The sequence below is a fragment of the Copadichromis virginalis genome, linkage group LG7 (assembly GCF_057382275.1).
Source record: "Copadichromis virginalis isolate Kocher_CV1m ecotype Utaka linkage group LG7, C_Virginalis_male_GT1.1, whole genome shotgun sequence".
Classification (NCBI taxonomy): domain Eukaryota; kingdom Metazoa; phylum Chordata; class Actinopteri; order Cichliformes; family Cichlidae; genus Copadichromis; species Copadichromis virginalis.
Genome location: NC_140624.1, coordinates 26,816,396 through 26,843,382, shown reverse-complemented (window position 1 = coordinate 26,843,382; position 26,987 = coordinate 26,816,396). Strand labels below are relative to the sequence as shown.

At 41.7% G+C, this 26,987-nt stretch overlaps 2 protein-coding genes across 3 annotated transcripts in view; both read left to right on the top strand.

The window, feature by feature from the left end:
* Positions 1-26,987, top strand: part of dnajc24 (DnaJ (Hsp40) homolog, subfamily C, member 24) — a 412,088-nt gene that overhangs the window by 103,818 nt on the left and 281,283 nt on the right. The gene's annotated exons all lie outside the window — the stretch shown is intronic.
* On the top strand, positions 11,016-26,433 carry LOC146705154 (carbohydrate sulfotransferase 1-like). Of its 2 annotated transcripts, XM_085462752.1 has the most exons (7): positions 11,016-11,373; positions 12,399-12,601; positions 12,707-12,784; positions 13,907-14,120; positions 14,212-14,438; positions 23,026-23,243; positions 24,418-26,433. In XM_085462752.1, the coding sequence occupies exons 2-7, from the start codon at positions 12,437-12,439 to the stop codon at positions 24,752-24,754; spliced, it is 1,239 nt and encodes a 412-aa protein (XP_085318878.1). In that variant the 5' UTR covers positions 11,016-11,373; positions 12,399-12,436; the 3' UTR covers positions 24,755-26,433. The 2 variants fall into 2 exon arrangements, with proteins under 2 accessions (XP_085318878.1, XP_085318877.1); XM_085462751.1 differs by having other exon boundaries at positions 12,399-12,784.

The following is a 26,987-nucleotide window of genomic DNA, read 5'->3' as shown; positions in this document are numbered from 1 at the left end:
GTAAAGTGAGCCGTCATTTGTGAGCCGCGGTCAAGCCAGCCGCCTCCTATCCGCCGCATAAATTTCCTTGCGCTTTTACACCAGTCTTTACGGTAGCGCCTTTTCGCTTTATGTGCCAATTGAAAGCCTATACCCGCGCACACGTGCACGCGCGCGCACAAATTACAATGTAACGGCCCGATACAGTCAATACAATTATGGAAATGTAAGAAATTCATTAAAAATCATCCTGAGTAGTTGATGTACAACTTTCAACACATCCCCCCTCTGGGACACCTACTGTACCTGTGTGCCAAGTTTCATCCAGATTTACTGTAGAATTCCTCAGAAATTAAAGGAAACTTATATTCAATTCAATACAGTCAATACAATAGAATTATGTCAATTTTCAGAAATTCATTAAAAATCATCCTGAGTAGTTGATGTACAACTTTCAACACATCCCCCCTCTGGGACACCTACTGTACCTGTGTGCCAAGTTTCATCCAGATTTACTGTAGAATTCCTCAGAAATTAATGGAAACATTTATTCAATCTAATACAGCCAATGCACTACAATTGTGTCAATTTTCAAAAATTCATTAAAAATCATCCTGAGTAGTTGATGTCCAACTTTCAACACATCCCCCCTCTGGGACACCTACTGTACCTGTGTGCCAGGTTTCAGCCCGATTTACTGTAGAATTCCTCAGAAATTAAAGGGTACTTGTATCCAATGCAGTCGGCCAATAAACTACAATTATGTCAATTTTCAAAAATTCATTAAAAATCATCCTGAGTAGTTGATGTACAACTTTCAACACATCCCCCCTCTGGGACACCTACTGTACCTGTGTGCCAGGTTTCAGCCAGATTTACTGTAGAATTCCTCAGAAATTAAAGGGTACTTGTATCCAATGCAGTCGGCCAATACAGTAGAATTATGTCAATTTTCAAAAATTCATTAAAAATCATCCTGAGTAGTTGATGTCCAACTTTCAACACATCCCTCCTCTGGGACACCTACTGTACCTGTGTGCCAAGTTTCATCGAAATTTACTGTAGAATTCCTCAGAAATTAATGGAAACATTTATTCAATCTAATACAGCCAATACACTACAATTGTGTCAATTTTCAAAAATTCATTAAAAATCATCCTGGGTAGTTGATGTACAACTTTCAACACATCCCCCCTCTGGGACACCTACTGTACCTGTGTGCCAGGTTTCAGCCCGATTTACTGTAGAATTCCTCAGAAATTAAAGGGTACTTGTATTCAATGCAGTCGGCCAATAAACTACAATTATGTCAATTTTCAAAAATTCATTAAAAATCATCCTGAGTAGTTGATGTACAACTTTCAACACATCCCCCCTCTGGGACACCTACTGTACCTGTGTGCCAAGTTTCATCCAGATTTACTGTAGAATTCCTCAGAAATTAATGGGTACTTGTATCCAATGCAGTCGGCCAATACACTACAATTATGGAAATTTCAGAAATTCATTAAAAATCATCCTGAGTAGTTGAGGTCCAACTTTCAACACATCCCTCCTCCGGGAAACCTGCTGTACGTCTGGGCCAAGTTTCAGCCAGATTTACTGTAATATTCTTCAGAAATTGCAGGGAACTTATGTTCAGTGCAAGAAAGGCTGAAAGACGACCACCACTGAACAAGACACACAAGCTGAAACGTCAAGACTGGGCCAAGAAATATCTCAAGACTGATTTTTCTAAGGTTTTATGGACTGATGAAATGAGAGTGAGTCTTGATGGGCCAGATGGATGGGCCCGTGGCTGGATTGGTAAAGGGCAGAGAGCTCCAGTCTGACTCAGACGCCAGCAAGGTGGAGGTGGAGTACTGGTTTGGGCTGGTATCATTAAAGATGAGCTTGTGGGGCCTTTTTGGGTTGAGGATGGAGTCAAGCTCAACTCCCAGTCCTACTGCCAGTTTCTGGAAGATACCTTCTTCAAGCAGTGGTACAGGAAGAAGTCTGCATCCTTCAAGAAAAACATGATTTTCATGCAGGACAATGCTCCATCACACGCGTCCAAGTACTCCACAGCGTGGCTGGCAAGAAAGGGTATAAAAGAAGAAAAACTAATGACATGGCCTCCTTGTTCACCTGATCTGAACCCCATTGAGAACCTGTGGTCCATCATCAAATGTGAGATTTACAAGGAGGGAAAACAGTACACCTCTCTGAACAGTGTCTGGGAGGCTGTGGTTGCTGCTGCACGCAATGTTGATGGTGAACAGATCAAAACACTGACAGAATCCATGGATGGCAGGCTTTTGAGTGTCCTTGCAAAGAAAGGTGGCTATATTGGTCGCTGATTTGTTGTTGTTTTGTTTTTGAATGTCGGCGAGGATTCCGCACGGCACTCCCCTCCATTCACCTCGCGAATCTCCGCTCTCTTCCAAACAAAGTCGATGAATTACTGCTCTTAAACCGGACTAACAAGGACTTTGCACGCTCTGCTGCCCTCTGCTTCACTGAAACCTGGCTCAGTGAGCGAGTCCCAGACGCTGTCTTAAATCTGCCGGGCTTCCAACTTCACCGGGCGGACCGCGAAACAGAGCTCTCAGGGAAAACAAAGGGTGGTGGAGTCTGCTTCTACATTAATGAAGGTTGGTGTACTGATGTCACAGTGTTACAGAAACACTGCAGCCCACACTTGGAAAGTTTTCTCATCAACTGTAAACCTTTTTATTCACCGCGGGAGTTTTCTTCCTTCATGCTGGTCGGAGTTTACATCCCTCCACAGGCCAACGCGAACAACGCACTGTGCGAGCTGGCTGACCAGATTACTACCCTGGAGAGGAAATTCCCGGATTCCTTTACAATTATTCTTGGGGATTTTAACAGAGCAAACCTAAACTACGAACTCCCTAAATACAGACAGCATATAGACTGCCCCACCAGGGACAACATCATACTGGATCACTGCTACACCACTCTAAAAGATGCCTATCGCTCTGTGCCCCGGGCAGCTTTGGGACATTCTGATCACTGCATGGTCCATCTTATTCCAGTTTATAGGCAAAAACTCAAACGTGCCAAGCCTGTAGTCAAAACTGTGAAGAAGTGGATTAACGCAGCAAAGCAGGAACTGCAGGACTGTTTTGACTCCACTGATTGGACTGTTTTTGAAGCTGCATCTGAGAACCTAGATGAGCTCACGGACACTGTGACATCATACATCAGTTTCTGTGAAGACGTGTGTGTGCCAACAAAGACCTTTTGCACATACAACAACAATAAACCATGGTTCACTCCTAAACTCCAACATCTTCGCAAGGCCAAGGAGGACGCTTACAGAAGTGGTGACAGGGTCCTGTACAAGCAAGCCAGGAACACACTGACCAAGGAGATCAAAGCAGCTAAAAGGATCTACTCCCAGAAGCTGGAAGAACGGCTTTCAGCCAATGACCCAGCGTCAGTGTGGAGGGGCCTGCAGGAAATCACCAGCTACAGACGCCCCCCACCCACTATTGAAGCAAACAAAGACCTGGCCAACGAGTTAAACACTTTCTATTGCAGGTTTGAGACGGACAGACTCCCACGCCCCACCCTCCCCTCCCCAGGGACATTGCTTCAGACATTGACCCCCAACACACCTTCCACCTCTCCCCCCTTCACCCTGCCCCTCCCCAATCAAGACTCAACGACCACCCCCACCCTCCCCAATCCAGACTCAACGACCACCACCACCCTCTCCAACCCAGACTCAACGACCTCCACCACACCTCTCACCCCCCTTTCCTCCTCCCTGAAACTAAGAATACACACTCAGGATGTGAGCCGACTATTCCAGAAACAGAAGCCCAGGAAAGCCCCCGGACCAGATGGCGTCTCACCCTCCTGCCTCAAAACCTGTGCTGAACAGCTGGCTCCCATCTTTACTCGCATCTTCAACAGATCCCTGGAGCTGTGTGAAGTTCCCTCCTGCTTCAAACGCTCCACCATCATCCCTGTTCCCAAGAAACCCACCATCACAGGACTGGATGACTACAGACCTGTCGCCTTGACGTCTGTGGTCATGAAATCCTTCGAACGACTGGTGTTAGCCCATCTGAAAGACATTACAGGCCACCAGCTGGACCCTCTGCAGTTTGCCTACCGGGCAAACAGGTCAGTGGATGATGCAGTGAACACGGGGCTGCATTACATCCTGCAACACCTTGACTGCCCGGGAACTTATGCCAGGGTCCTGTTTGTGGACTTTAGTTCGGCTTTTAACACCATTGTGCCTGAACTTCTTTCCTCCAAACTCTCCCAGCTCAGCGTGTCACCAGCTACCTGTCAGTGGATCACCAGCTTCCTGACAGACAGAAAGCAACAAGTGAGGCTGGGGGAGATCACCTCTGAAACCCGGTCCCTCAGTATTGGTGCCCCTCAAGGATGTGTCCTCTCACCACTACTGTTCTCCCTCTACACTAACGACTGCACCTCCAAGAACTCGGCTGTCAAACTCCTAAAGTTTGCAGATGACACCACTGTCATTGGCCTCATTCAAGATGGTGATGAGTCTGCATACCGGCAGGAAGTTGAGCGGCTGGTACTCTGGTGCAGTCAGCACGATCTGGAGCTGAACACTCTTAAGACTGTAGAGATGACAGTGGACTTCAGGAGACATCCCTCAACTCTGCTCCCCCTCACCATATCAGACAGCCCTGTGTCGACTGTGAAGATCTTCAAGTTCCTGGGTACAACCATCTCCCAGGACCTGAAGTGGGAGACCAACATCAACTCCATCCTCAAAAAGACCCAGCAGAGGATGTACTTCCTGAGACAACTGGGGAAGTACAGTCTTCCACAGGAGCTGCTGATCCAGTTCTACACTGTGGTCATTGAGTCTGTCCTGTGCTCCTCCATCACAGTCTGGTATGGAGCAGCCACTAAACAGGACAGGAGCAGACTGCAGCGGACTGTACGGGCAGCAGAAAGGATCATCAGCACCCCCCCTGCCCTCCATCCAGGATCTGTACCTCTCAAGAACCAGGAATCGGGCAGGGAAAATCATCGCAGACCCCTCACACCCTGCACACAGACTTTTTGATCTGCTGCCCTCTGGCAGACGGTACAGAAGCCTGCAGACCAGGACCACCCGACACAGGAACAGTTTCTTTCCCCTCGCCATCTCCCTTCTTAACAGTTGACCTGTCACACTGCTCCCACTGCCAGACTGCAGCTGCACCTTATGTACATTTTGTAGTATTCATTCCACCTCATTCATTTCTGTATTTTATGTATATAAGGTTAGATTAGTTATTTATAGTTGGTTTACACAGCTTTGTGTATGTATGTGTAATGTGTATATATAGACACTTGTGTGTGTGTGTGTGTGTGTGTGTGTGAGATTTACATTGCTGTGCTTGAGAGCCACCATCTACCGGAACCAAATTCCCTGTATGTGTCTGCACATATACAGTGGGGCAAAAAAGTATTTAGTCAGCCACCGATTGTGCAAGTTCCCCCACTTAAAATGATGACAGAGGTCAGTAATTTGCACCAGAGGTACACTTCAACTGTGAGAGACAGAATGTGAAAAAAAAATCCATGAATTCACATGGTAGGATTTGTAAAGAATTTATTTGTAAATCAGGGTGGAAAATAAGTATTTGGTCACCTCAAACAAGGAAAATCTCTGGCTCTCACAGACCTGTAACGTCTTCTGTAAGAAACTTTTCTGTCCCCCACTCGTTACCTGTATGAATGGCACCTGTTTGAACTCATCATCTGTATAAAAGACACCTGTCCACAGCCTCAAACAGTCAGACTCCAAACTCCGCCATGGCCAAGACCAAAGAGCTTTCGAAGGACACCAGGAAAAGTATTGTAGACCTGCACCAGACTGGGAAGAGTGAATCTACAATAGGCAAGCAGCTTGGTGTGAAAAAATCAACTGTGGGAGCAATCATCAGAAAATGGAAGACATACAAGACCACTGATAATCTCCCTCGATCTGGGGCTCCACGCAAGATCTCATCCCGTGGGGTCAAAATGATCATGAGAACGGTGAGCAAAGATCCCAGAACCACACGGGGGGACCTGGTGAATGACCTGCAGAGAGCTGGGACCAAAGTAACAAAGGTCACCATCAGTAACACACTACAACGGCAGGGAATCAAATCCCGCAGTGCCAGACGTGTTCCGCTGCTGAAGCCAGTGCATGTCCAGGCCCGTCTGAAGTTTGCCAGAGAGCACATGGATGATACAGCAGAGGATTGGGAGAATGTCATGTGGTCAGATGAAACCAAAGTAGAACTTTTTGGTATAAACTCAACTCGTCGTGTTTGGAGGAAGAAGAATACTGAGTTGCATCCCAAGAACACCATACCTACTGTGAAGCATGGGGGTGGAAACATCATGCTATGGGGCTGTTTTTCTGCCAAGGGGACAGGACGACTGATCCATGTTAAGGACAGAATGAATGGGGCCATGTATCGTGAGATTTTGAGCCAAAACCTCCTTCCATCAGTGAGAACTTTGAAGATGAAACGAGGCTGGGTCTTCCAACATGACAATGATCCAAAACACACCGCCCGGGCAACAAAGGCGTGGCTCCGTAAGAAGCATTTGAAAGTCCTGGAGTGGCCTAGCCAGTCTCCAGACCTCAACCCCATAGAAAATCTGTGGCGGGAGTTGAAAGTCTGTGTTGCTCGGCGACAGCCCCAAAACATCACTGCTCTCGAGAAGATCTGCATGGAGGAATGGGCCAAAATACCAGCTACTGTGTGTGCAAACCTGGTAAAGACCTATAGTAAACGTTTGACCTCTGTTATTGCCAACAAAGGTTATGTTACAAAGTATTGAGTTGTATTTTTGTTATTGACCAAATACTTATTTTCCACCCTGATTTACGAATAAATTCTTTACAAATCCTACCATGTGGATTCATGGATTTTTTTTTTCACATTCTGTCTCTCACAGTTGAAGTGTACCTCTGGTGCAAATTACTGACCTCTGTCATCATTTTAGGTGGGGGAACTTGCACAATCGGTGGCTGACTAAATACTTTTTTGCCCCACTGTACTTGGCCAATAAACACGATTCTGATTCTGATTCTGATTCTGAGATGTATATTTGTGAATGTGGAGATGTTATATTGGTTTCACTGGTAAAAATAAATAATTGAAATGGGTATATATTTGTTTTTTGTGAAGTTGCCTAATAATTATGCACAGTAATAGTCACCTGCACACACAGATATCCCCCTAAAATAACTAAAAAAAAAAAAAAAAAAAAAAACTACTTCCAAAAACATTCAGCTTTGATATTAATGAGTCTTTTGGGTTCATTGAGAACATGGTTGTTGTTCAATAATAAAATTATTCCTCAAAAATACAACTTGCCTAATAATTCTGCACTCCCTGTAGGTCTGTTGACAGAGCTCTGTACAGGTCTGCTCGAGCTGACCTGAAAAGGGGTCCCACCTGTCCAGCAACAACACATGGCATGGAATAATAGACATCATAAACCACAGAGGCAGAACTGTGAAAACAGAAAACCTGAGTGTGCAGCTAGCAGAGGACATAAACAGCTTCTTTGCCCGCTTTGAAACACCACAACAGCAGCATTCATCTGCCTCAGCCCTGCTCCCATCCTCATCCTCACCTGGTTCCTGCACCGCTCCATTCACTGTAACGGAGCACGATGTCAGATGAGTGTTCCTAGCAGTGAACCCCAGGAAGGCGTCCAGACGGAATACGTGGTAAAGTGCTAAGACCATGTGCCCACCAGCTCACCCTCATCTCCACCAGAATCTTCAACCTCTCACTGGATGAAGCAGCCATCCCATCCTGTCTAAAATCAGCCACAATCATCCCAGTACCAAAGAAGTCTCCCATCACCTGAACTATTATTGCCCTGTGGCCCTCACACCGGTAATCATGAAACTAGTCCTTCAGCACACCAAGGATTACCTCCCCCCAGAATTCGACCCCCACCAGTTTGCATACCGTGCAAACAGATTCACAGAAGATGCCATCACCCTCCACTCGGTGCTGAGTCACCTAGAACAGCGGCAGAGCTACGCCAGAATGCTCTTTGTGGACTACAGCTCACCCTTCCACCACTCGCCCATTGAGAGCCTACTAACTTACTGCATCACAGTATGGTACAGCAGCTGCACTAAGGCGGATAGAGCCACCCTCCCAGCATGTTTGCAATGAGTAGGAGATGCTCTGTATCTCACTGTACAACTGTATAGTGACAAAGGTATTGGGTTCTTTTCTAAAAATTGCTATAAACAGAGGAACCCAAACTGATGAAAAGTGGCGAATATTTTTTTTCAAATGACTATTTTTAGTGGATTTTTGATATAGAAGCAGAATGACAGAATGTTAAAAGAAGTTACTTTTAGTCATTCTAAGCTGGGCATTGCGTTCTCTGGCTGTTCAAAGCCATGGAACTTTAGACTTTCCAAGCAAATAATGATGGCCATACTGATGTTCTTTTCAGTACATTTTACTTTATGTTCATTTTCATTTTTATGATGTTTCTATTTTTACATAATTCCTCCCACATAGCAAAATTGGTATGGCCTGGATCTGTCCCACACAATGTGCTTACACATGGCCTGCGTACCGCAAAGAATGACGGCCCTATGGTGGCCCAGATCTGGTTTACCAGAGGTGGCCCACACATGAGCCAGCACAAGGCCAGTTGCAGACACACTGCTGGCCCTGTGCTGGCCCAGAACAGTTTCAGCTCTGGCCCCAGATGTCAGCCTAATGTGTACCTTAGCCATGTAAGCCATGTAATAACAACATGTGCTGGAACATAATAGTGCAAAAGTAACATGACGAAACTCTGTTCAGACAGTGAATGGACTGATTCTTATACAGCACTTTTTTACTCACCCATATTACTCAAAGTGCTCTATACAACATGTCACATTCACCCAATCAGGCCAAATGTGGCATGCCATCACATAAACAGTGCCATCTTACCATGCCAGAAGTCAGCCAGCAGTGCCGGCTTGACACCAGATCCAGGCAAGACCCGTCTGCTATGTGGGATGACTTGTTCTTTTGGCATTTTAGTTGTGGATTATGTTTGGACTGTGTCTCTTGCCCTTTCAGTATTGTTTCCTTGTGCTTCTAAGTGTCCCTTTGTTTCTTTTTAGGTTATGTAGTATGGGTTAGAGATATTTTGTATGTTGTTTTTGTTTAATAAATCCGCCTTTTGGATTATTCCCTGATGTGCCTGAGTTCTGTTATTTAGTGTCACTTTGAAAGGACACACATCCAGCATTTACATAGAATTGTTCTTTAAATTTTTGATAAAGATTACAGTGAATTGAGATGTAACTTGGCCCAGAGGTACGGTAGGACGCCCAGAGTAAGAAAGTGTTGAAAGTTGGACCTCAACTATTATGGATGATTTTTAATGAATTTTTGAAATTTCCATAATTGTAGTGTATTGACTGTATTGAATTGAATAAATGTTTCCATTAATTTCTGAGGAGTTCTACAGTAAATCTGGCTGAAACCTGGCACACAGGTACAGTAGGTGTCCCAGAGGGGGGATGTGTTGAAAGTTGTACATCAACTACTCAGGATGATTTTTAATGAATTTCTGAAAATTGACATAATTCTATTGTATTGACTGTATTGAATTGAATATAAGTTTCCTTTAATTTCTGAGGAATTCTACAGTAAATCTGGCTGAAACCTGGCACACAGGTACAGTAGGTGTCCCAGAGGAGGGATGTGTTGAAAGTTGTACATCAACTACTCTGGATGATTTTTAATGAATTTTTGAAAATTGACACAATTGTAGTGCATTGGCTGTATTAGATTGAATAAATGTTTCCATTAATTTCTGAGGAATTCTACAGTAAATCTGGATGAAACTTGGCACACAGGTACAGTAGGTGTCCCAGAGGGGGGATGTGTTGAAAGTTGGACATCAACTACTCAGGATGATTTTTAATGAATTTCTGAAAATTGACATAATTCTATTGTATTGACTGTATTGCATTGAATACAAGTACCCTTTAATTTCTGAGGAATTCTACAGTAAATCTGGCTGAAACCTGGCACACAGGTACAGTAGGTGTCCCAGAGGGGGGATGTGTTGAAAGTTGTACATCAACTACTCAGGATGATTTTTAATGAATTTCTGAAAATTGACATAATTCTACTGTATTGGCCGACTGCATTGGATACAAGTACCCTTTAATTTCTGAGGAATTCTACAGTAAATCTGGCTGAAACCTGGCACACAGGTACAGTAGATGTCCCAGAGGAGGGATGTGTTGAAAGTTGTACATCAACTACTCAGGATGATTTTTAATGAATTTTGGAAAATTGACACAATTGTAGTGCATTGGCTGTATTAGATTGAATAAATGTTTCCATTAATTTCTGAGGAATTCTACAGTAAATCTGGATGAAAATTCGCACACAGGTACAGTAGGTGTCCCAGAGGGGGGATGTGTTGAAAGTTGGACATCAACTACTCAGGATGATTTTTAATGAATTTCTGAAAATTGACATAATTCTATTGTATTGACTGTATTGCATTGAATACAAGTACCCTTTAATTTCTGAGGAGTTCTACAGTAAATCTGGATGAAAATTGGCACACAGGTACAGTAGGTGTCCCAGAGGGGGGATGTGTTGAAAGTTGGACCTCAACTATTCAGGATGACTTTTAATGAATTTTTGAAATAAACATAATTGTAGTGCATTGACTGTATTGCACTGAATATGAGTTTACTGTGATTTCTGAGTAATATTACAGTAAATCTGGGTAAAAACTGGCCCAGAGGTAAAGTAGGTGTCCGAGAAGAGGATTGTGTTGAAAGCTTGGCATCAACTTTTAAGAATGATTTTTAATGAATTTTTGAATATGCAACCAGACTGTCACGATGGCTGTATTGGGCTGTTCCATTGTAATTTGTGTGCGCGCGTGCGTGTGACTGTTCACGCGCGTGCATGTGTGCGCGAGTCTAGGCTTTCAATCAGGATATAAAGCGAAAAGGCGCTACCGTAAAGACTGGTGTAAAAAGCGCAAGGAAATTTATGCGGCGGATAGGAGGCGGCTGGCTTGACCGCGGCTCACAAATGACGGCTCACTTTACCGCAGTGTCTCACGCAGGCTGCCGATCGTTTGTGATGCTGTGGATTTGACGGGCTTTCATTCAAACATTCGTTGAGATCCTAATCATAATCTCTATGTGGTCTCTGCTCCGATCCGTGATGTTTTGATACCTGCTGTGGATCACAGACAGGAGCAGCTTGGTTTCCTGCCTGGCGTCTACATCGTGGTGTCAGCCCTCCGCCCTCCTGCAGCCGAGAGGCAGCTGAGCGCTCCATCAGGCCGCGGGGAAACCACTCTGTCTCCGGTACTCAGGGATGAGGCGGGCCCGTGGATGTGGTGGGTATGGCGGCATGTCGACAAGGGTTAATATTCCGCTGTGCTGTAACAAAAAAGACAGTGTTAGCCAGCCTCTTTATTAAGAGGCGCGTAATGACAGACTGGGGTAGCTCGTACAATGATGTGTAAACACATAATATCACTGATCTGTTGTTTCTAGCTTGAGATATGCAGCACTATTATCGAGCCTTCGGATATTTATGAAGCAATATATGTTGAATGTTCAGTGTGAAAGATATGTCACTGTATATCACAGGCCTTTAAAAGAAACTATGAATCTCTTCCAACAGTAATAAGTACTCCAGAACTATTAATGCTTTCTAATGAGTGCACGAAACAAAAGATGTCCAGCATGCAAATAAGGCCATACAAAATTAAAGGGGATGCACAGTGGTTTATGCTCTTAAATGGACTCACTCAAGTTTAACTGACTTTTTGTTATGATGATTGAGCACTCCATTTATTTCTTTTTACTGTAGTTCCAATATATTAAAACAACAACAACAAAACAAACAAACTTTTGGCTGGATCATACCTTTGCTTTCTATATTGCAATAATATGAACGATACTGATCATTTTTGACCGGAGAAATTTCTGTCAGAATTGCAAAGAAAGTTAGAAAGCTACTAGTAAAGGCAAGAGTCTGATCTTTGAGAAAGAAAGAAAACTTGAGCAGCCTGTCCATGAGTATTAACAGCAATGCAAGTTGGCTATATTTGATCACTTGTGTTTGTTTTTTACTCTTATTTGTTATTGTGTCTGAGAGAAAAATGATATCTGCCATCAAACAACTGCTATTTTCATTTTCTTTACATACCTAAATATATATTTTTCACGGTCTCAATGTGACGTCACTTTGTTGGAATCCAATTTGTGAAATTCAGAAACATCTGCCTTCAACTCAAAGTCAGCAATTGGCTACTTTAGCAAGCATTAAGACAACAAATTTGAGACTTTACCAACCGTAAGTCTTAAGAGCTCTTTGTCTCTTGTCTTCTGTCTGTTGTGTTTCCTTGTGTTGCAGACAGTGCTGTGGGATCCTGATAAACCAGTCCAATCATCATGCAGTGTTCTTGGAAGTCCATGGTATTGTTAGCATTGGCCTCCATAGCCATCCAGTACACAGCCATCCGCACCTTCTCCAGCAACCCCTTAAGCTTTCTGTGCTCTGTGGGCCTGGCACCTTCAGGTTTGACTGTCAACTGCAGCCCCAAAGAGTTGATGCAGGTGGGCCAGGAGACACCTGTGGACTTGGATCATAGCTGTGATAGAAGCCCCTCCCATGCTAATTCCTCCCCTTCTCTCTCCAATCCTTCCTATAATGTCACCAAGAGAACCCACATCCTCATTCTGGCCACCACACGGAGCGGGTCCTCATTTGTGGGTCAGCTGTTTAACCAGCATCCAGAGGTTAGAAATTATATAGTTTCTGTGACCTGTCGGATTATGATGAAAAATCATGAAGTCATGCCCTTTCTGATGCTTTTGAGTCAGTGGTTTCTAAATGCACAAAGAGCCTTTAATTTAACAATCCAGACAAAATGTATTTGATTTCATTCACATAATTTTTTGTCTACATATTTAATAGATCTTACATCTACAATAACTTCAAGTTCACAAACAGAACAATTAAATAAAAATAAACTTAGAAATCTAAACACAAACTAATTTTTAACAGATTTAAAATGATTTCTAAATGAGTTTTTAAAGGTTACAGGATCAGCACTTTTCAAAATAAATTCTATGTAATTAAAACATTTATTACAGTAAAGCATTTCTTCATTACATATTGCAGATAATGTGAAAGGAGAGTCAAAATGTCAAGCATGGTCAGAATTTGAACAAGCATACCAAACTTTGTTAAAGCAGTTTTGTAAATAGACCAGCAATGAATTTATTCAAATATATAAATACAAAGCAAAATCAGCGTCAAAGGAAATACAATTTACAAACTCAAAAGCAATTAAAAACTTTCAAGACTGAGGATGTTAGTTAAAAGTGGCGGTAACGTATGGTTAAATTAAGGAGCATCGTTAATCACGAAATGCAGAAAAAGTATGCTTGTGTTATAATGTTTGGAAAAATCAAGCATATGTTAGTAAGACACAGGTAGAAATACAGACTGACATCCTGGTACTTCATGTACCAGGATGTCTGGACATATTATTATTAATCCTTTATTTATCCAGGTAAAAAATCTCATTGAGATTAAAAATCTCATTTCCAAGAGAGACCTGGCATCATAGCAACAAAAGTCACATACCACATATTAAACCCATCAAGAGACTGATAATCTACAAAGTGCCTGATCAGTATTTATGCAGCTTTAGACTTCAGAGGATTCTCGGCAAATACACATGCTAATTAGCTTAGCAACTAGAACGTGTCTGAAATATTACAAAAACCACTGACTTTATGACGTTTCTGTATTTTGTTTTTAAAGAACCGCCAAAATCTAAAAGAAAATTCTGGTGTGTAGTGTTTTTGTGTTTGGAGTGTGCTTTAATGGCGATATGCTGTTTTTCATAACAGGTCTTCTATCTGTTTGAGCCTCTGTACCATGTCCAGTTGGCACTGCTTCCTCGGTTGGCACAGAGCCGAAACCTGGCTGAGAGGAGGGTCATGCTGGGAGCAGCTCGAGACCTGTTAAGGTCTCTGTACCATTGTAACCTCCACAGCCTGGAAAGTTACATACAACCCCGTCCTGCTAGGCACTCCACTGACAAGCTGTTTAGACGAGGAGCTAGTAAGAGACATGAGTCTGCTACTTTTGCATCTGTTTTTGCAATCCAGTTCCTGTCTGTCACAGTTTTTGTATGGTACGTGTCCTGTCTTAGGCCGTTCTCTGTGCTCCCCACCTGTATGCGAGGCTCCACTGGGATCGAAGGAGCAGGTCCTGGTGCTAGCTGATGAGGGGGAATGTGTGAGAAAGTGTGGGCCACTAAATGTGTCGGTGGCTGCTGAAGTCTGCAGAGCAAAGCGCCACGCAGCCATCAAGACTGTTCGGATTCCCCAAGTCAGTGACCTCAGGGCGCTCATTGAGGATCCAAGACTCAACCTGAAGGTAGAGAAATCATTTAATTGAAAGCATTCTACTTAATTCATAATGAATTTTAGTAATGCAGTTTGTATTCTTTCAGATCAGAGGCTTAAAGACTTGAGTAAGATTAAATGATGATTATGACAAGCCACTTAATTTAGACTTGATGACAGAACACAGACTCGACCTCTTGACATAAAATAAATTCATAAATTGAAAAATATCAGTGTTGTGCCTAGTTTTCCCATTATGAATAATTAAAACACAGTTTGTCTTGTCATATCCAGCATATGGCCATTTTTCAGCCTGTAGCTGAGAAAAGACATGCTAATGATTTTTTATATGCTAGTTCCTGTCGGGTCAGATTTAGTAAAGGTCTGCATCAGTGAAGAAAAATGTCTTTTGGCTTTAAAACATTATGTAAAAACAGCTACTGCTGGGATTGATGAAAGGCACTGACAGGTTTGCAACTGGAAGGCATTGACAAATATTTCTGTGGTTAGCCTTAGGGTATATACTAAAACTTGGGGAGGAGAGTATTTGTTTAAGTCACACGAACACGGTGGTTTAGCAGAGGGCAATTTACTGCAAACTGAACCATATTTAATACAGGAAGAAAGCGTGTCTTACTTTGCACCTGATGTGGCTAGTCGTGTGATACCTAACTGCATGCATTTATGTGGAACCACAGGAATAAATGTTATAAGAACACATGCATAAGTGGCAAAGGTTGATTCCTCAAAGCTGTGATCGTGGTACATATTTCTGGTCTTTATTGCAATTTTATTGTAACAGAGAACTGAGGTTGAGATGGTTTGGATATGTGCACAAAAGGCAAAATATTGTAAGTGGGAAGTTGCTGTGCAAGAAGAAGAGAGGAAGACCCTGAGACAAGATCTGTGGATGTAGTGAAGGAGGACGTGCAGAGGCTTGGTGTGATGCAGAAGATTGTTAGAGAGACGAGACAGAGGCAGATGATCTGCTATGGCAACCCCTAAAGGGAATAGCTAAAAGAAAAAGTAGACCAAAACTTAACGTGAAGTGTTGGAAAACATAAAAATTCTTGTTCAGCTGATTCTCACTGAGACAAGAGAACAATGAATCTCTTGACCGTGTTTGTAGTGTTGGTTCTCTTTGCAGTGTTTTTTGCAGACATATGACAAATAATATGGCTTGTTGTGTGGTTAATTCAACAGTACTAACAGACTGTCCAAGACATCTGCGCTCCTGTTTCGGTGAGTGAAATAAGAGCGGGGTGGTTTGCATTTTTGTTAATGAAATCAAATCAATACTGTAGTAAAATTTCAAATAGAGTTTAGTATAGTGTTAAAATGAAAGAGATTTTATATTAACATACGAGGGCAATCCCAAAAGTAATGTCTCCTACTTTTTTAGGAAATACAAACAACCGTTCATTTTCTCTTTTACATCATTTTAAAGGTTGGAGAATTATTTAATTTTCTACATAATCGCCATTTTGGTCGATGTCTGTGAAGGTTCTCGGTCATCCGGGTCAACTAGTCTAAGGAGCTTGGAAAGAAAAGCATCTGGACTTCTTTAACTTTTCTTTTTGTAGACGCTGTGGCACTTTTAGAATGCCCATGTCATACCAGCTCGCCGCCATGTCTTTCAGGAAGCACTGAACCTCATCTTTCACCTCTTCGTCAGAGCAGAATAACCTTCCGCTGGCTGTAAACTCTTTACACCACTTGCAAATGTTTTTGACATCCATGCATGACTGTCCATACACTTCCATCAATTGGCGATGAATTTCAACCAGTTTAAAGGAGCCAGCTGAGGTGGTTCGGGCATCTGACAAGGATGCCTCCTGTGCGCCTCCTGGGTGAGGTGTTCCGGGCATGTCCCACCGGGAGGAGGCCCCGGGGCAGACCCAGGACACGCTGGAGAGATTATATCTCTCAGCTGGCCTGGGAACGCCTTGGTGTTCCCCCGGATAAGCTGGAGGAGGTGGCTGGGGAGAGGGAGGTCTGGGCCTCTTTGCTTAGGCTGCTGCCCCCGCGACCCGGCCTCGGATAAAGTGGATGAAGATGGATGGATGGATGGATTAAAGCCTTTTGCATTCAGAAATTGAATAACTGCGCGAACTTCGCACTTGGCGGTAGCGTTCAACGGGAGCTCCATTTTCAAGGGCTGCCAAGCCATGATTGAGCATCCCAGCGAAGCGGCGCATGCTTGTTTGGGAGTGGAGGAAGCACCAATCACAACAGTGTGGCCCACAGCCGTACGAACAGTTTCTCTACGTCCCCACCGCTTTAGAGACCTTACTTTTGGGATTGCCCTCATATAAATCATGGAAAACACTGTAATATTGAAATAATGACAATCCAAGGTTCTCCACAACTACATTTTCACCAGTTAATGACAGACTTTACTAGTGATTGGATAAGCAGACCCATTCAACAAAGACAGATGTGATCAGAAGCTGAATATTTATTTGTAACTGGTTATTGTATTGGCAGATTGTGAGATGGCACTTAACAGGTCTTTACTAACTGAGGACACGGTAGACTGAATGATGGATGGTTAGATGAACAGTCAATGCTACTCTAAATTGGAATTGATTAAACATGTGGTGTCAACAGCTGCAGTCCCTCAGAATTACCCTAAACATGTGTAGAGACACATGGGCTTAATGTACCTCATTCAACCTCACAGGGCAGTAAAAACATTTTGCCAGTAGCCTTAGTTTGACCTTAATTTATGTATGTTATGTTAAAACATGCTTTTTATTCAAGTTACCACTGTGGATGGTGGCCTCAGTTTGGTATTTTGTCTTTTTTGTGTCCAAATAAATCATGGACGTCAGAGCTACAACAAATTTACGACTTTCCAACTGTCATGACCTCATCTGTAGAATTAATGAACACTCCTTTCAGTGGTGCTCTTACCTTTGTATATAAAGAGAAAATGTCTGGCAGTTGCACACATTATTGTCACAGATATTTCTCTGCATTTAGTCCATCCACAAACAAGATAAACTTCTGCTACTGGTGGGGATGATATCACCAATTTCTTGGGATAATGAGACATGCCCCCTGTAAGCCCACCGCTCATGAAAGGTCATCTGATTATGGGGGTTTCTCTGCATTATTATAGGGTCTTTACCCTTACAATGTTATTTTGTGTTTTATAAGTAATAAGTAAGTAATATGAAATTGAACTTTTGAATAGAGCAGATTTCATGGTTGCATTAGTTACCACAAGTCACCCAGGGCCTGGACCACCACCATGTTTAACTGTTGGTATGATGTTGTCTATAGGTGTTACTTTTATGTCACATGTAATGAGACTCAAAGCTTTCAAAACATTCAGCTTTTATCTCGTCAGTCCACAGAATATTTTCCCAGTAGTCTTGGGGATCATCAAGATGTTTTTTGGCAAACGTGAGACGAGCCTTTGTGTTCTTTTTGGTCAGCAGTGGTTTTCTGCTTGGATTTCTCCCGTGGACGCCATTTTCCCTCAGTCTTCTTCTTACTGTTAAATCATGAATTCTGACCTTACCTAAGACAAGTGAGGACTGCATTTTTTTGTTATTATTCTGGGTTCTTTTGTGACATCCTGAATGAGCCGTCAAAGTGCTCTTGGAGTAATTTTTGTAGGAAGGCTGCGTCTGGGAAGGTTCACCAGTGTTACAAGTTTTCTCCATGTGTGGATAATGCTCTCTAATGGTTTTGTAAACCTTCCCAGACTTATAGATGTCAATGATTTTATTTCCCAGCTGTTTCTTTAGATCGTGGCATGATTTGTTACTTTTTGAGAGCTGTTATCCTATTTTACTTTGTTGGACAGGTTCTATTTAAGTGATTTCTTGATTTATCAGGTCTAGCAGTAATCAGGCTTGGGTGTAACTAGAGAAATTGAACTCAGGTTTTCAAATAATATGGTTATTAACAGTTAATTTGTGTATAACTTTCTTAGGGATTTAACGAAGGGGCAATTACTTTTTCCCAGAGGATCAGGAAGCCTTGGGTAGCTTTTTTTCCTAAATAAATGGAATTGTGATTTAAAACCTGAATTTTGTATTTACTCTAGTTATCTTTGTCAATTATTAAAATGTGTTTGTTTAAAAGTGTGTCAAATATGAAAAAAAACAAAGCTTCTCTAATGACAATGTAGTTTGGGGGAGACTTTTTTATGACAATGGACATACTAGCAAAACCAAATTGCACTATAGGGATACTTCAGATACTTAATTATTCTTACTTACTAGAGGTCTGTAAGTAGTTGTGAAGATGGTGGGGGAAAACTTCTCGTTAACACATTTGGATCTGGATCGTCCTATAAGTTAGAACTGAAAAGGAACAAAAGAATAAAGAAATTTAGAGAATGTACAAAATGTCATGCCTAAAGGCTTTTAAAAAGAGTTTCAAAGAGAGAACATGGTCAATTAAATACAGAGGACAATCAGAAATAAATTAAAATGGGCAACAAAATTAATTGCGTATGCAGGCCTGTGAACTAAATTAAGGTTGAATCCTTGAGCAGAGGCCACTGGACTTCTATAGCTTCCTTACAATATGAATTCTGATTCATATCGTAAGGTTACGAGCCTCGAATAATACAGAGAAAACCCCAACAATCAGATAACCCCTCTGAGCAAGTGTTTTGGCAACAGTGGGAAGGAAAAAATCCCCTTTGACAGGAAGAAACCTCCAGCAGAACCAGCAAGTTTTAAGCCTAATGTTAAAATTAGAGAGATTGTCCGTCTTCTGAATCTAAACTGTGAGCTTGTTCCACAGAAGAGTTGAATGGAAGCTGATGGGTCTGTGTTAGGTTTATATTGTGGATTGTCATTTATGCTTAGAAATATATACTCATATATGCGTAGAGTTTTATAATCGATTGCATATCGATAGGACGTCTGATCCTTAGCAGTCTGCAAAGACTCTGTGTGCCTCCCAGAGCACTCTGGCATACACACACACACAACTTAAGGTCATGAGAGAGGTCGTACCTTCTCTTACTGATTTATGGTATAGGACAGCGGTCCCCAACCTTTTTTGCGCCACGGACCGGTTTATGCCCGACAATATTTTCACGGACCGGCCTTTAAAGTGTTGTGGATAAATACAACAAAATAAAACTAGTACCGGTACCGAAAAAAAGAAGATTTATTCATAACACACGTGAAAAGACCCAGGAAAACCGAGTTAACGATAAAAACGATAACAAAATAACGCTGAAAACCGATAAAAACCCTGAAAACCATACATTTCACACCTGAGCCTCAACTCTCGAAGCCCGGTACCAAACGACTCACCCAGGGGTTGGGGACCGCTGGTATAGGAGGACACCTACTCTGTATCTGTTTAAGTATAAGAGCCCTTTGTTTAGGTGGAAAGCTGGACTCCTGGCACCAGCTTTGGGGAGTCTTCACAGGGTCACATCTTGACACCCCCCACCCCCACCCCACACACACACACACATACACATATACCTACACGACACACAGACAAGGTACTCTATGTAAGACGTCATATGTTAATGAACCTATGCATAGTCATGTAACCGCAGTAAGGAGCAATGTTACGAGGGAGCAGATGAGAGCGACTGGGGTTCAAGCGTCAGGAACAGCGCTCGTCACAGTTCTCTCCCTCGTGCATGAGATCAAACAAAGAGCTCTGCTTGGTGTCCAATGCTTTTTGCTGTTGTAGTAGAATTGTCTTGTTCCAGCGGTGGGTCTGTGCCAGGCAGACCCAACAGTCTGCCTCCCCTACTACTTTCAAATAAGCTAGGAACCACAAGTAAGCTAGGAGTCTGAGAGCACTCTATATGGGTGATATGGTACTTTGACCTTTTTAAGATAAGACTGTCCATTTACATGAACAAATTGAAGTCTATTAGATAGATCCACCACAGCGCAGTACCTGTAATACCAACAGAATGGTATTACAGGTCAACAGTACTGAACAGTGGCACAAGGTAAAGCAGGACAAGCAGAGACATGAGTCCACTGTCAGAGGCTATAAGAATATCATTTGTAACCTTCACAAAAGCTGTTTCGTGCTGTGATGAGCTCTGAAACTTGACTGAAACTCTTCAAATGAACTATTTATCTGCAGAGGGTCAGATTTACAGCAACTCTTACAAGAATTTTTTGAGATAAAAGGAAGGTTGCAGATTGGCCTTATCACGGTCCCTCAGTCCTGCCTGGCAGACGTTGTCAGGGTTTGTTTTTCTCTCTCTGCTTCAGTTTCTATCTCTCCTCTCTTCTATCTGTTATCACGTGTTGTTGTCTGTCCTATGGGGTGGTACTGATTTTGGGTTCCTACACTTGGCACTATACACCTGGGATAATCAACCACTTCTGGCCTAGGATCTTGTCAGCAGCCACTGCATAAGGTTGTGGTCGGCTGTTATTCATTGCTGTATTGTTGAACTACCTTGTTAGTTAAGCCTTGGTCCTAGCTTCTATTTTATACGTGTGTTTTTGCCTCAAAGGATCTGACCTTGTCTCCTTCCTCTGCACAGACTTTCCCTGGATTTCCTTCCCTGGAGTGGTGAGCCTGCCCGTTTTGAGAGTGTTGTACTGGACAGAGAATTCGATGTTTTGAATACCTGTTTCCCCTTGGACCCCTTTAGCTGCTTTCCCTTGCGCTGTTGTATATAGCGCATTTTGGTAAAACACTGTAAATAAAGGGCACTAAACTTTAATTCGTCCAAATCCAGCATTTGAATCTACTCCAGCATTCATGACAGGCCTATAATTAGCCAACACAGCTGGGTCAAGTGATGGCTTTTTAAGTACAGCATAAGTACTATCAGCGTAAGGACTTGTGGTGGGTAGCCGATTGCGAGAGATTGGTCATATTTAAGATTGAAGCTTTAATTAATGGTAAGACTTGACTAAGACGGACTTGTAGGAATGGGGTCACATTGATGGTTTTGCGAAATTACTAAAGTTAACTAAGAAAGACCAATTGTAGAAAAAAGGGCTAAATATATCTAAATGGTATTGAAAGTAGCTGTACATGTTGTTACAGCTGTGAGATTAGGAGTAATTCTTTTTCTCTAATGGTTAAAATTCTATTTGTGAAGAAATTCATGTTGTCTCTTGTTTTGGTTAAAGGAATGCTTGGCTCAAAGCAGTTCTGATTTTTTCAGCATATCTACAGTGCTGAGGAGAAACCTAGGGTTGTTGTTTTCTCTGATTCTTCTTTAACCATTGATGAATAGTAAGATGTTCTAACTTTATGGAGGGTTTTTTCTTTTTTGAGTGGAATGAAACGATTAGACATGAACCGTTGGTGGTGTACTAGGGGCTTCTGTTTAGGACTACGCTTCCATCAAACCATTACCCAGCAATCCTGTTTTCTTGGCTGCTTGGGACAATATGCTGGGTGAGTAATAATGGTGGCTATACTGCCCTTGACTGCACCAACTACAGGGGGCTGGCTAGCTACAGGATTTTTGGAGCAGGTCTCCAATTCAGTGATCCTGGCCTTCACAGTTGTTAAGAGGGTACATGTTTTACAAGAATCGTTATTACTAAAGAAGGAAAACGAGTAAATAAACCCATTACACACTGAACAGGAAGGTGCAAGAGAGGTAAATAGGCCATGCTGCAAGTCTGGTTGGAGCTAAGCTAGTGAATCACTAAAGACAGTGAATGAATCCTGTGAATATAATTAGCAGGTGATTCAGCAGAATGTGCTTTGTATGAAGCATGTGAAGATTACATTATGAAATACGACATTTTTAAGCACATTGAGGCAACTTTTGTTGTGAATTGTCCTTTGTTGTGAATTACTGACCTCTGTCATCATTTTAAGTGGGGGAACTTGCACAATCGGTGGCTGACTAAATACTTTTTTGCCCCACTGTAGCTTGCTTATGATTAGCTTAAACCAGTCTGCGGATCCTTTAAATCACACCTTTTAAGGTGTGATTTAAAAAGTGAGTGAGTTTATTTACATTCTGATAAGGAATCTGATAACTGATAATTAAAAGCAAGGATGCTGTTTTCAACCTCTACAAAAATGCTAAAGTCGCCCAATATAAGTATATATCTGAATTGAACACTAAATCTAAAAGTCAAAGCTGAAGTTCATTTAAACTGATGCATTCCTCTTGCTTGTTTTTTTTGACAAATAATTATGTTGATCAGTTATCAAATCAGTTAATAAGAAACTCATAATAAGGAGACCACTATTTATTAATCTACATTTAATCTATTTAATTCTTTATTACTGCAACTAAGAATAAAATGATTAAGTGCAAATAAATTTACACCTGTTTCCAGGTTCACGAGCTGCACTATCCAAAAAGGGATCAGTGCTGTCTTTCTTGTTATTATCTGTGCTTCCCACTTGATTTGCTGGGAGCCACCTAGCTACCCAGTGGGTGAAGGATGACCATGGCATGATATGTATAGCTGTTATGTGGTAGTTTAGGGGAATTTAGGAAAAATCTGTAAATATCACAAGTGGTATCTCAAGCCCAAAACTTGATGAACGGTTTACTGCACTGCTTTATATGCAATGTTAGTTCCTGCCCCACCACATGGCGTTAGCACTAACATATACTGCAAATATACTAGTTTTTGCCATTTGAATGGTTTATTCATACTGAATATGTTTATCCTTCTTAGGTTGTCCAGCTTGTTCGAGATCCACGTGGCATCCTGGCATCTCGTATTGAGACCTTTCGGGATACTTACCGGCTGTGGCGTCTGTGGAGGGCAACTGGACGTCGACCCCACAACCTGGACCTAGGACAAATCAACACAGTGTGTGAAGATTTCCTTCGCTCTGTGTCTGTAGGCCTGGCAAGACCCACCTGGCTCAAAGGGAGGTACATGTTGCTGAGGTGAGAAGAGGATAATCATTTACACCAGGGGTATCTAACTCCAGGCCTTGAGGGCTGGTGTCCTGCAAGTTTTAGATGTGTCCTTTATTCAACACAGCTGATTTAAATGGCTAAAATGCCTCCTCAACATGTCTTGAAGTTTTTCAGAAGCCTGGTAATGAACAAATCCTTTGATTCAGGTGTGTTGACCCAGGGTGATATCCTCCTTCTACCAAGAAGAGAAGAGAGGTGTTTATTTAAATTGGTTGGTTTCCTGGCACATACTAGGCTTTTAAGCATAGTTCACAAATTTTCAATAGGGTATTTGGCTTTGGGAAGCTACTCCAGAAGCTTAATGTTAGCCTGCTATATCCAGTCCAAAACCAGTCTTGAAGTGTTTGGGATCACTGTTGTGTTGAAATACCCTGTTGTTTCCAAGTTTCAGCCAAATTTCAGAATGTGTACATAGATAACAGTGACGATAACACCAAGACTTCACATGGATTTACCTTACTAGCTGATGTGCATGTGGATGAGCAGACTGCATTTGGTATTGGGTGCAATTACAAGAATTTCCTTTTTGTCTTTTTAAGTTTTACTGAAATGAGGTAAACGGTGCTAGAGAGTTCTGTAGACCTAGACCGGGGGTGTCCAACCCCAGGCCTCGAGGACCAGTGTCCTGCAGGTTTTAGATCTCACCCTGGGTCAACACACCTAAATCAAATGATTATTTCATTACAAGGCCTCTGGAGAACTTCAAGACATGTTAAAGAGGTAATTTAGCCATTTGAATCAGCTGTGTTGGATCAAGGACACATCTAAAACCTGCAAATCAACATATGTGAATTCATTTATTCATTGATGAAAGCTCTTGAATAAGGGAGCAACCAAAAGTAGCTTTTTAGTATACCACAAATGTTAACAGGTCAGGTCTTCAACTGAGGCCTCGGGGAAACTGCAATGACACTACTCATAACAGGTCAAAACTATATCTATATACTATCTTCTGTCCAGATTCAGGTCTTATTTGGTTATTGCCTTCTTTTTAGTCAGAATGTTGTTATATTTGTTTTTGACAAACAAATTCACATTGACATGCTAATGCTTAGTATTGTTATTTACTGCGAGTGATATATTTTCTTTGTTCGTTATTTAAAAAAATAAAATACTCAATGGCACTTTCTTCCTTGATCAGGTATGAAGACTTGGCCAGGTTTCCTCTTCAAAAGACAAAGGAGCTCTATAGCTTCCTTGGTTTGGTTCTAGACCACAATGTGGTAGACTGGATCATCAACAACACTCGGGGCAGCAGTGGTCTGTCATCCTGGCAGAAATTCACCACAGTTCGGGATTCTGCAGCGAATGCTGAGAACTGGAGGGTTAAGCTGTCTTTTGATATGGTGGTTTACACGCAGACTGTCTGTCAACCACTTCTGGGGCTCCTTGGATACAAGACCATCTTCCATCCCAGGGAACTGAGAAATCTTTCACACTCTTTGGTGGAGGACCGGACGTTCCTCCCTTTTTTTTAAACGAATGACAAATATAGTTAACTGAGGTTTAGAAAACCAGCAAGACTTGACAGAACTGTTGTAAGGGAGAGACTGTGTAGTCACAGCTGTGGTCACTCTTGTCTGTGATGGTGGAACAGTTATCCCTAGATCTATTCAAAACTAAAAGTTCAATAAAACAATCAGAAATGCTCTCCTTTACATTAGTGTTTTCTAGTGACCTGGAGAGTTCTGGCAATCTCTTATTGTTGACTGCCTAATTTATTGATTTATTAATCTGACTGATTTTCTTTATTATTTTTCATTTAACTGCTGAGCCATTACCTACCTCAGTTACAGCTACCGCATCAAAACCCCCAAAATACTGTTTGGAATATATTGGCTTCATTGTGGCAAAAATAATACAGCTAAATAATTTAACCGACAAATGTGTAGCCTGTTTGTACCTGGTTACTTATTGTGTTTAGCCCTTAATCACAGTCACATGGTCACGATCACTGCAGTGTGATGGTGAACAGATGGGACTTCTCTATCATGTGGCAATTTTCATTTGTTTTGTTTACCTGTTTAGAGCCTTGATTTATTTTGGCAGTGGTGGGACTTCTATTTTTGAGCCCTGGTCACATCAGCTGAAGGTTCTGGCATGCACACTAAATTCCTTTGTCAATTGCTATCTTTAGACAAAAACGTTAGAAAAGTTTGACCAATGCCAAAGAAAAAGAGCTCTAGAAACAATATGGAATTCCTGCCCAAGAGTTAGGATCTATTGGTCAAAACTGATTTTACTATTCTTTATATTTTCATCAGTGTTTACCTGTTTAGAGCTTTGCTCTGCAGCTACAAATGGCTGCTAGCTTTTAAGAAGGCCTTGGTTGCTAATGACCTGAAGTGTGCATTTGAGGGTTAAGGGGTCAGTCTCTTAAACCATTCTTCTTAATAATGTCCTCGCTGTTATAAATGTCTATTCTTAGTTTGATCGGTTTATACAGAGCAACATTTTTACCGTGCACATTTTGAAGGACAGTGCTGCAACACACATCAACTTTTTTCCCTTGTTATTAAAAATCTCAAAATATGATCGATTTTTGATCTTTAAATGTCAAAATATTCTCACTCGTTAATAATGTCGGTCTTCTCACTAGATAAGTTGTCGTACAACAGTTTGTATATACAACAATAGCTTGAATGTGCCACATGTCACATTTCCCACATTCACTACACACTAGACACAGATTCTACATTTAATTTCCAATCAATTGTTAAAATTACCTTGAATTAATGTATGAAGTCATTGTTTGTGCAGCTACAAACTATTTTAACAAGTTTTAAGTTTTAAATTAAACATATTTGGATTTTCTGGAATAAGAAGCCTCATTCTTGTTTCAATCACATGACAAGCTCTTAAAAGTAATCCATTACAAGTTCAGATGACTCTTGTAGCATATTTCTGATTTGTTTCCACAAGAATATTTTTCTGGATTTCAAATCTGCTTGTAATTTTACAGTAATAGTATATATTGCAAGAAGTGGATATGGCAGGTTAGGTACTACATTAAACCAAAGATGGCTAATGTCCTTATTTTTAGAGCGTTAACTGTCTTCACATTCTTATAGATCCTTTAAATGAAAAGTTTGCACTTCTGTACCCAAATCTGGAAATAAAACTTGAGTCAAATCAAAGCATGTAAATATGTTATCAGTTCTTCTAACCGATGGGTTCTCATTAGATATTGATTGTGCTTAAAAGAAAATGCTAAAATGTCCAACAATTAATGTAAAAATTGATGTAAAAAACCAAAAAGTTTTGTTAGCCCTGCGTCAGGCTGGCGACCTGTCCAGGGTGTACCCCGCCTCTCGCCCTATGGTAGCTGGGATAGGCTCCAGCCCCTGACAACCCTGACAAGGATAAGCGGAAGAGAATGCAAGTTTGTTTTAATGTGGACATGAAACAATACGTGTATAAAGGCTAATTTACACCATGGAGCTCTTCATCTTGAAACAGTCACTGATTTAAATTTATCTATGAAGCTGGATTTTAGGAAATAAATCTTCAGGTTAGAGCCACTCTTGTGCTGGTATGAACATCACTGGGTTGGTTGGTTGGTTGGTTGCTGATAGACTGATAGACAGCCCAAGGGAGACACGTTTGTACTCCTCCTGGTTGCAACAATAAGCGATGAGAAACCAAGGATATACTGTGCACTTTCACTCTGTCTCTTTAGCAGTAAGTGGTTCTTGGTTGTTTGCTCGCTGC